This window comes from Lactuca virosa, chromosome 4, assembly GCF_052849685.1.
Source record: "Lactuca virosa cultivar CGN04683 chromosome 4, Lactuca_virosa_CGN04683_v6, whole genome shotgun sequence".
In the NCBI taxonomy this organism is placed as follows: Eukaryota; Viridiplantae; Streptophyta; class Magnoliopsida; order Asterales; family Asteraceae; genus Lactuca; species Lactuca virosa.
In genome coordinates, this window is record NC_136429.1 from 159,079,296 (window position 1) to 159,090,553 (window position 11,258).

General features: G+C 36.5%; 1 protein-coding gene across 1 annotated transcript; it reads left to right on the plus strand.

Annotated features, from left to right (window-relative positions):
• The first annotated feature begins 401 nt into the window (after nucleotides 1–401).
• LOC145105297 (uncharacterized) lies at nucleotides 402–9,924 on the plus strand. The gene is made up of 2 exons (XM_079042423.1): nucleotides 402–1,457; nucleotides 9,220–9,924. Exons 1-2 carry the CDS (start codon nucleotides 402–404, stop codon nucleotides 9,922–9,924), a joined length of 1,761 nt encoding a protein of 586 aa, XP_078898549.1.
• The last annotated feature ends 1,334 nt before the right edge of the window (nucleotides 9,925–11,258 follow it).

Here is an 11,258-nt window from a genome sequence, read left to right on the forward strand (position 1 = left end):
ATTGCTAGAGATTGTTAGCATTTCCACGTGCCAACTTAGATAGAATTAAACAAATATCATTTCATACTTGGAATCACATTGCTAGTTAGTCTTGCATGAAGTTGGAATATTTACAAATCTTGAGTTTATTTTACTTAATCAATTGTTTACTTATTACTTCAGTCCTTTGTTTGAAACAAAACATATAAATCCCTCTCTTTTGTGATCACATTTGTACTTTACACAAAAAGGGTATAAGCACTTGTTCCGTGTCTCTGTGGATCGACCCTACTTACCTTGTATTACCTTTTTAGTGCAAAGTAGTAGTGTTTTTGGAGTCATTCGTATCCCTTTTATTTGTTGGGTTTGACACACCTAACAAATTGGCACCGGTGTCGGGGATACGGTGTTACTAATTGTTTATGCCTAGATCTTTCCGTACAGGTGCACCACTGCCAATTGACTCGGAGATAGAGAAGAATGCAAAGAAGTTAAGGAAGCAAGTGAAGCTTCGTAAGAAGCGACCAGGTTCCGGGACGTCTTCATCATCTAACCCTCCAGTCATCAACATTTGGGAGGATATACCCCTCTCAAGTGTATCCGCATCCGAAACAGAAAGCCTATCACTCTCACCTCAACCATCCTCACCCAAAAGTACCACTCCACCTACTTATGACATTCCAAACACTACACCTACAGAAACTTCAACAACTACTCATACCATGGGAGACAATCATGGAAGGAATACACCTCCAAACCCACCACCCGAACAAACCCTTCGCCAATGCACGAGACAAGGAGTTACACAACAACCTCTTTGTATCACATATCTGGTAGCCACAAATCTTGAACTAAAATCCGGACTCATCCACTTACTCCCTACCTTTAGAGGCTTGGAAAATGAAGATCCCTACAAGTTTCTAACTGAATTCCATGTTGTGTGTGCGGGAATAAAACCACACAATGTTACGGAAGACCAAATCAAGCTCAGGGCATTCCCCTTTGCGGTGCAAGATGCAGCAAAAGACTGGCTCTATGAACTTCCAGCGGGGACGGTTACTACTTGGGTAGATCTTGCGCGGTTGTTTTTAGATAAATACTTTCCCGAGATGAAAGCTTCAACCCTACAAAGGGAAATCATTGGAATAAAGCAGCATAAGAGAGAGGCTTTCCATACATATTGGGAAAGATTCAAGAAACTTTGTGTCTGTTGTCCTAAACATAGAATTACCGAGTATCAGCTCCTCCAATATTTCATTGAAGGAATGACTCCAATTGAGAGAAGGCTTCTTAATGCTTCCAGTGGCGTGTCTTTACCCGATAAGACTCCAACCGAAATCTACAACTTAATCAAGAACATGGCTGAAGATTCTAAGCATTCAAGTCATGATGAAGAATGGTACACGGATGCACCCCGAGGTGTGAAAGAAGTCCAAACTCCTCAAATTGAAGCCCAATTGTCCGAACTCACGAAAGTGGTAATGATGTTGGCTAAAGACAAGGGTGTGCAGCCCACACCCCGTCCTTGCGGTATTTGCACTCAAGTGGGGCACCCAACCGACATGTGCCCTCAACTTCAAGATCAGGATTATGAAGAAGCAAATGCCTTGGGAGGGTATTTCGGGTCAAATCAGAGAGGATATGAGCAGCCACTGGGTGATCAGAGATGGAATAATAATCAAGGTTGGGGAGGAAATCAACATGGAGGAAATCAACATGGAGGTTATCAACAAAGACCATCATTTCCTCAACATCAACAAAGACCGCCCTTTCAACCTCAAAATTTCCAGCCTAGGCCACTGATGGGTTTTGCGCATTCTAACACTCCTAAGTGTACATGCAACCCTAAATACCTTGGATCTATGTTTTCTCTATTATACATGCAATTATGAACTTTCCAAGGTATTACCCTATCTAGCATACAATACTTGATACTTGGGTAATCAAATGGATAGAATACATACCTTTGTTTGATGTAGCTTGTCTCCATGAAGCTTGAGTGCCTAGTGCCCCAAGTGTGACACCTCAAATGGTTCACACAACACCAAATGCACATGGAATGACTTGAGAGAAATGGAACACTCCTTGAAATCGTCTAGCCCTCATATTCACACATTAGTGTACGATTTCTTGAGCCATGGGATTCTTTTATATGGTGGCTATTAGGGTTACACCATGTAACTCATAACTTTACCCATTCCTTATGCTCCATGGATTTTAACCTCCATGGAGTATCCATGGGTCACCCCATGGACTTAGTCCAACATAAGGAATCTTGGATCACAAGCCCACATATATAAGAATGAATGATTTACACAATCAACCCATATATTTAATTAGTCTCCTTTTAATCACTTAATTAATTCCAAATTAATTCTTGATCAATACTAATTAAATAACATTATTAATATATTAGAACTTATAATATATTAACCAACCTTAAGTGTTATTTCTCTCATTATAGTCTATCCAAATGCATGATGCCATGCAACCCAAATTGACCATGTCCGGTCGGGTCAAGTCTTACCAATTATAGTTATGGACTTAGACATTAATCCAACAGTCTCCCACTTGGATAAGTCTAAAACTATTATTGCGTATGACTTCAGGAACCGATCAGCAATCGTAGCTCTCAAAAGCTTCTGTCGAACTCTGACCCTGTCGATGAACTCTGACTTTTGTCAATGACTTGTCCATTAGATAAGGGATCATATATTCCTCCATTCTAGATATCATATGGACTGAGACATGGATTATCAATCATTCTCTCTGTCCATTTGTTGTTTCCCGATTTCCGATTCATGATGACTGACTGATTGAACAAATCAAATCAGTCCTGGCTTGGCCAAGCACTCACATGTATCATCTTTAAATCATCGAGGGGCCCACAGATATCGCTTTTATCCCGAAGGTAAAAGGAATGGATAAACTTCGACTCATATAGCTTGTTCTACTACTTGTTGAATCATACACAAAGGCACGTTTTATAACATCGAGTTACCGAATGCGTTTTCGTGCAATCAATGTACAACTAACTCATAGTAACAACTCATATCTCTAGGTTTGAAGAATATAAGATATTATCGTCTCATGATCACTCGTGATAAAATCCATGAAGTGATTCAAATGAGCGCGGGTTGAATCCAATACTCAAAACTTATGAGCACTCATGAGTGTTGTAGCACCACTTTGTCCACCAACTTGGACCTCTACAAACCAACCCATGACAGTCTTGATTCATATCTACTTCCAACATATGACCGACTGTGGATGGTTTGAATAACTTAATCATTCAGGAAGAGCGACTTAGTTATTCTGGAAGTCAAAACATGCAAAGTGAAACACAAGAATAAATGAATCAAATATGGTATCAAATCCTATGAATATAAATAAACACTTTTATTTATCACCATACTGATTACTCATTATTCATTGTTTCGGTTTTATCAACTTTATACTTGAATTAAAAACATTAGTTGTCCCATGCTCCAAGCATGTACACTATGTTTTTCTTAAACAATAGCTTTGCCATACACCAAGTATGCACTCTATGTTTGTCTATGATCCTTACTTTGTGAAATAAACCAATTGAACATAATTTCAATGATTCTAATTTCACACTCCCAAATCCTTATCGAAAAAATGTGAGAATTTCAAATTCCTATCATTTATCGAAATCTGTTTAGATTTTAAACTTATATGCACTGACCCTCCTGTAATGAATATGTACAAAGTCACAAAGACTTGTCAACAATCATTATAAGGTATTCCAATGGAGATCAACTCCATGGAAACTAAGTCTCATATTCAAAGTACATTGCTTTGGACATGCTTCTTGCATTAAGTTTTCTAATCTTACACAGATAACTTCCACCTATGGAGACAACTCCATATTCTCATTTTGACTATCACTTCTGAATAAGAGATGCCTCTTTTCAGAATATGTCAATATGGTCCTTCCAAAATTAGCACTATACTTCCAACTGTCCCTGAGCAACCAATCTTTGGTAAACCTCATATTGTCCTCGACAATTGCTTAATCATTTTAGTCATATCCAATTCTAGACCTTTTCCCTTCTTAATGCCTCTGGGCATTTGGAAAAATTTAGAAATGACAAATATTATAGCACATGATATCGATCCTGTACCCAAAGCAAATGGTACACGATTCATGATGTCTCACATAAAGACATGATTCTAGACCAGTCTTTTGCTACAATATTTTATTTGCCATGTTTTCAAAATTTGACTATGAAGAGGGATGCCGTAATCATAATCGAATTTTGAGAACGCAATATATAGAATTTCCTTAAGTTGAACCAATCCAACATGAAATTCATATATATATTCTTGACTAAAGATGATTAAGGTCTCAATCTAAGCCTTTAGAACTGAAATGAAGTATATCCTCTCCCTTAATTATAGCAAAACAACTTTTTCAATCCCTGCAGCCTCACGAATTGAAACTTTTGTTTTCTATAATTAACATTGCTAACTTTCAACACTAACAATAATTATCATGCTCCCACTAACATGATGATTATTAGCATAACACTTATGCTCCCACTAGCTTTGACATGTACTCAGAAATCAGCTGGACTTCTAGAAATCAATACTTTATTGACTTCCTTACCAAAGTTCAGATTTCTGATACGAGATGCTTTGATAAAACTTTATCAAAATCATACACCTTTCCTTAGATAGCATGCATGTGTGTCTAAACAATTTCAGAACTATGAAAAGGGATGTCGTAATCATAGTCTCAATTGTTTAGACCTTTTGCCATCTGCTTCAAATCTACTTGGTGGAAGTGTTTCCTCACCATCATTTTCATGAATCGGAGAGAAACCTTATGACCCTTAGATTTTATGGTGTATGTGTTCCTATCCATGTGAATAGTCAAAACCATAGTCACAAGACAAGGATAATGACAAATCCAAACTCATATGGACTGAACTTATGCAATCTTAACTTCTTGCCACCTGGCAGTACAGGGCCTGCCATTGCTTCCAAGTTGTTATGCAACCAATTGAGAAGTTTCAGAACTCCTATGCAAAGCCAACTTTAACTGGAATGGGCACAGAATATGTCAACATGATAGGTTATAAACCTCAAGTCGTGTGCTAGTGAAGAACCTCAGGTTTTATTCTTGATTAGTTCTTGAAATTCTTTTTAGGATCTTTAAGACTCCCACTGTCCTCTTGACATATAAGACTATCTTGCCAAATATTCAAGAGATAGTGTGGATTCTTTATCAAGACAAACACTTCACACTATTGGCCTTAGTTGGTCTTTGTTTAATCCAAAACATCACAACTTACCAACTTCAAATGTACAAGAGTAGGACACTTTTACTCTTACATTTGACAAGTGTTATAAACCTTTCTTTAAGATATGTCACTCAACTTATAGTCTTGGAGTATGACTCTAAGACTTGTTTTGAAACGAAGTATGACTCATCTTCTTGATTTAACCATTTCAACAATTCATGACTCCTCTTCTTAGTCATAAGAATGCACTAAGATGTCCTTAGAAGACCAATTGTGATGTGGTTCTTTAATCATTAAGATGATCACAAAACATGATACTAAAGTACTCTCCCATCTTTTCAGATTTGAGAAACTTTTATCTGTCTGCCTAATTTGATTCTTCCCATTCGTTCTGCCATACATTGAGACTTTTCCAATGTTTCAGAATTATACTTAAACTTGTAAGTATAACCATATTTACTAAAATTTAGTAAATCATGACGAATAGTCTTAACGAGCTTTGTAGTGGACTTGACCAGTGCACAAGAATGTGTACTCGATCCCTTTAGTCCTTAACTTGACTCACACATCCATGTGAACAAGTCTTAATTTTCCAATGCTTGAAAGTTCTCATTCATCATACTATTCAACTTGCATGATTCCAAGTTTCTATCCAACTGAAGCCTTGGGAATGAGAATCTTTCCTTATTTGGTAAATTATGACACTACCACAAACGAAAGAATCAAGTCCATTTTTTTTTCAAATATTGCTATCAATGGAATCATATAAACAACCATTTTTCACAAATGCCACTTGTAAGGATATTTAAAATAAATATAAAATTAAAAACTTTTATTTTATTTCAAAACTTTGCGGAAAAAACTTATCCTTATAGTGCAAATGCATACGGAAAAACTTGTTGTTATCTATTCCTAAGCAATATATCATAACTCCTAAGTAACAGCTTCAAAATTCTGATGCGATCGAAATCCACCTACGCGATCAGAATCAGCATATACTTCCTTTAAGCTTTCTCTCTATTCTTTGATTCTTAAAACATCAACATGTGACCCAGTCACATCATGTAATGAGGATCTTAGAATAGAAACTTAACAGAGTTAAATAATGGGCTCTACCTGAAGTAGAGTCAGACTTATTGACTTTAACATCCTTAGGTAAACTTGGCAGCTTTGCAATCAACGCCCCTTCCTTTGGCAAAATAAACATATGGACCCTTTGGTAATGGGACTATCTCAGACTTAGCCTTTCTCCTTACCATTTGGTCAACCGGGTTGACTATGGCCAATCCCTTTCCATTGGGAAGAGAATGCTTTTTCTGGATTTCCAGTGTCACCATTGTCACTATCCATAAAGATTTTGGGAAGTTGATCTTCTAATCAAATTTGCTTTACTATCGTTCCAAATCATTGCTGATTCAGCAGCACCAAGCAAATAGATATGATCATTAAGGTTCATGTCATAGTCTGTTTCATAGTAGTCCCAAAGGAACTCACTATGTGACTTAGAAAGTGATTGAACATCCAACTTTCTCAAGACTTTGACACCCAACTCACCCAGCTTGTCAATATGTGACTTCATCTCTAAGATGTAATCACGCATAGACCTTGCTTGCCATTAGGGCTTGAGTGACCTTGAACTTGTGGGTTAGGGAGAATAATTGGAGGAGGTGGAGGAAGTAAAGTTCCAAGAGATTTGGGAAGATCATAGATGTCTGAACTAGACATCTTTTGGGAGATATTCAAGATAGTTGATCTAAAGTCCTTAATATAACACCCAATATGAAATATTAAGGCTAGGATCCAACAACCTATTTATAACTGGAAGAGGGATGCCGTAATCCGAGTTATAAAATAGTTGAAGGTAGGTAAATGACGATTTACCAATTTCCACCATGAAAAACGAAATAATGTAATTAGGTTTTTAATTGGATTTGAAACTCCTAGATCTTTTGAGATTCATTGAACTTTTCAATGGCATGTTTCAATCTCGAGTGTGCCCTTCAGGTTTTGTGACTGGGATGCCGAGGATCACAAAACAAGGTGTGAAGTAACCATGCAAATATACTTGGTACCCTTAATATTTACCCCTCAATCGATGTGCCGGTTAACCACACGAGCTCCACCGATACTATGATAAATATTAAGTTACCCTTTGCCTACTTTGTTAAATCCAGTTTAGTGTGCCGGTTAACCACACACGCTCCCCTAACGGTTTAAACAAAGTGCAAAGTGTAATTTCATGGATTAGCACCTTATTCACATTTTCCTAAGTAACTAAGATTGGGAATTTATAAGTGTTTAGTTACTTAGTATTTATCATTAATACTTTTAATGAAGGGAGAATTATAGTCCTTGTCCTACCCGTTCGGCTAACGACCCTCCACCAGTCAAGGAAGCGGTGGGTGAGAGTGGACACCCATTAAACTGCCATTTTATAGGCAGTAACCTTATACCCCCCTTATAGACCGGCTTCGTGAATGAGGCCTACTAACGGTAAGACTGACTTGCTCTTATACATATATTTATTATTAACTTATAATACTATAAAGTATAAGGGTTGAATTTTAACTTTTAAAATTCTAAGGGCTAACTTGGAATTAAAGTATTCATGGGGAAAACTTTACAAATTCCAAAACTTGAGGGCAAGTTTTGAAAATATTCAAAACTAATTAATTCCATAACTTATGTGTTTAAAGTAGTTTTAATTAAAAAAAACTCTTCAAGTTCCATAACTTGAGGACAAGTTATGGAAGACTTTAAACTAATAAAAGAATGTAACTTTTCTTTATTTTTGTAACTTATGGAACTAATTAAGGTTACACATTTTATCATTTAATGAAGTGACTCTTGAACCTCCATAACTTGAGGACAAGTTATGGAGTCATAAAACCATTTAATGAGGACAAGACTCTTCATTTTTGTAACCATTGCCAACTTTTTATGAGTTTTATGAAACTTAAATGTGACTTTTCATATAACTTGAGGACAAGCTACAAAAACACATTTTAGAATCAACTCTTAGATTAAAATGGATTGAAAACACATAATCAATTAACTTTTCTATTAATCTAATAAACTCAAATGAACAAAGATAATTCACATCAATTTTTTTTTCGAGTAATTAGCATAACTTTTAAACTAATACAATTCGATTTTTCAGCTAATTTTGCAAGTATAACAAGAAAACAAACCTGGCTCTGATACCACTGATGGGTTTTGCGCATTCTAACACTCCTAAGTGTACATGCAACCCTAAATACCTTGGATCTATGTTTTCTCTATTATACATGCAATTATGAACTTTCCAAGGTATTACCCTATCTAGCATACAATACTTGATGCTTGGGTAATCAAATGGATAGAATACATACCTTTGTTTGATGTAGCTTGTCTCTATGAAGCTTGAGTGCCTAGTGCCCCAAGTGTGACACCTCAAATGGTTCACACAGCACCAAATGCACATGGAATGACTTGAGAGAAATGGAACACTCCTTGAAATCGTCTAGCCCTCATATTCACACATTAGTGTACGATTTCTTGAGCCATGGGATTCTTTTATATGGTGGCTATTAGGGTTACACCATGTAACTCATAACTTTACCCATTCCTTATGCTCCATGGATTTTAACCTCCATGGAGTATCCATGGGTCACCCCATGGACTTAGTCCAAAATAAGGAATCTTGGATCACAAGCCCACATATATAAGAATGAATGATTTACACAATCAACCCATATATTTAATTAGTCTCCTTTTGATCACTTAATTAATTCCAAATTAATTCTTGATCAATACTAATTAAATAACCTTATTAATATATTAGAACTTATAATATATTAACCAACCTTAAGTGTTATTTCTCTCATTATAGTCTATCCAAATGCATGATGCCATGCAACCCAAATGGACCATGCCGGGTCGGGTCAAGTCTTACCAATTATAGTTATGGACTTAGACATTAATCCAACAGCCACCACAACAACCACCTCCACAAGCGGGTTCATCAAGTATGTCATTGGAGGATATTGTTAAAAGTCTTGCCACTAGCACTCAAAGCTTCCAACAAGAAACCAAGGCTAGCATAAAAAGCTTGGAGCAACAAGTATCACAACTTGCTCGATCTGTGAGTAGAATGGAATCACAAGGCAAGCTACCATCCCAAACCGAGAAGAACCCGAAACATAATGCATGTGCCATTCCTTTGAGAGGAGGAAAAATCTGTGAAGGCCCAAGGACTCCGGATGTAGAAGAGGAAGAAAAGGAGATTGAGGTAGAAGAAGCAGTCAAAGAAGAGGAAAAGAAAAATACTTCAAAGTCAAAGAAACCAATAGATACTGAAGTGAAAGTAACTCCAACAACATTTCCTTCAAGACGAACAAGCACAAAAAGAGAACGAGAAGATGATGAGATCATGGCAATGTTTCGGAAGGTTGAAATTAACATTCCCCTTTTAGATGCTATTACACAAATTCCTAGATATGCTAAGTTCCTTAAGGAACTTTGCACATCTAAGAAAAATCTTAAAGGAAATCAAACGGTAAAAGTTGGGGAGAACATGTCTGCCGTGTTACAAAAACGGCTACCAAAGAAATGCAAAGATTCAGGTGTATTCATGGTTCCTTGTAAAATGGGTAACCTTTTGTGCCACGTTTCATGCTTGATCTTGGAGCATTAGTTAATGTTCTACCTTATTCAAGCTATAAAACAATGGGAGTTGGACCTTTGACAGAAATAGGAGTCGTAATTCAGCTTACCAATCGATCTTTAGTACACCCAAAAGGTGTAATGGAGGACGTATTAGTACAAGTCAATGAACTTGTATTTCCCACCGATTTTTATGTGCTTGATATGGGAGATGATGATCAACCCTCAAGTTCCATACTATTAGGTACACTATTTTTAAAAACATCAAAAACAAAAATTGATGTCTACAATGGTACATTGTCTATGGAATTTGATGGGGAGGTCATCAACTTCAATATTTATGAAGCAATGCGGTATCCAAGTGATGTTCATTGTGTAAATTTTGTTGATATGATCCAACCTTTGACTGAAAAGTGTTTTGAGTTAACTAACCATGATTTGTTAGAGTTAGTTTTGAGCAGAAATTTTGATAACAATTTAGTTAAAGAGATTGCAGCAGATTTCAAGCTTGAAGAGGAGTTGCTGGAAATTGTAGACTTCATGGAAGAGAAGAAGAAAATGAGGAATGATAATACTAAGGTTAAATTGCCCATTTCTAACACAAAACTTCTTCCTTCTATTGTGCAGGCACCCAAGCTAGAATCGAAGACTCTTCCCAATCATTTAAAGTATGCATACCTTGGAGAAGAGAAGACTTTGCCTGTCATTATCTCCAACAAGATGTCCATTGAAGAAGAAGATAAACTGGTTACTTTGCTGAAAAAGTACAAGAAGGCTATGTTGGGTTTTGAGCATCCTAACAACCTTAAGGTGCACATACAACCCTAGAAGCTTTGGAACTATGTTTTCTCTATTATACATGCAAAATTGATTTCCAAAGCCTTATCATATCTAGCATGCAATCCTAGGTACATGAATAACAAAAATTCTAGATAAAATTACATACCTTTTCTTGTAGTGATTTGCTTGGAGTTTATGAGCCTAGAACCAATAGTGTGGATGCCTCAAGTGGTGTCACAAATCACCAAAACAAGTTGGAAGCTCTTGAGAGAATAAGAACACTATATAGAAATCGGCCCACCTTATGCTCACACACTAGTGCCATTTCAAGTGCTAAAGACCCCTTTATATAGTATGGAGGATTAGGGTTATATGCATGCAAACCCTAATACCCATGACCTTTCATTTACATAGGATCCATGGATTAAAAGCTCCATGGACTATCCATGGATTTCATATACTCTTAGCCCATCCTAAATAAATCTTAGCCCAATCCATATATATGTAAGAGTCCATATTTAATTAGTCTCATTTGATCACTAAATTAATTCCAAATTAATTCTTGATCAATACAAATTAAATAAT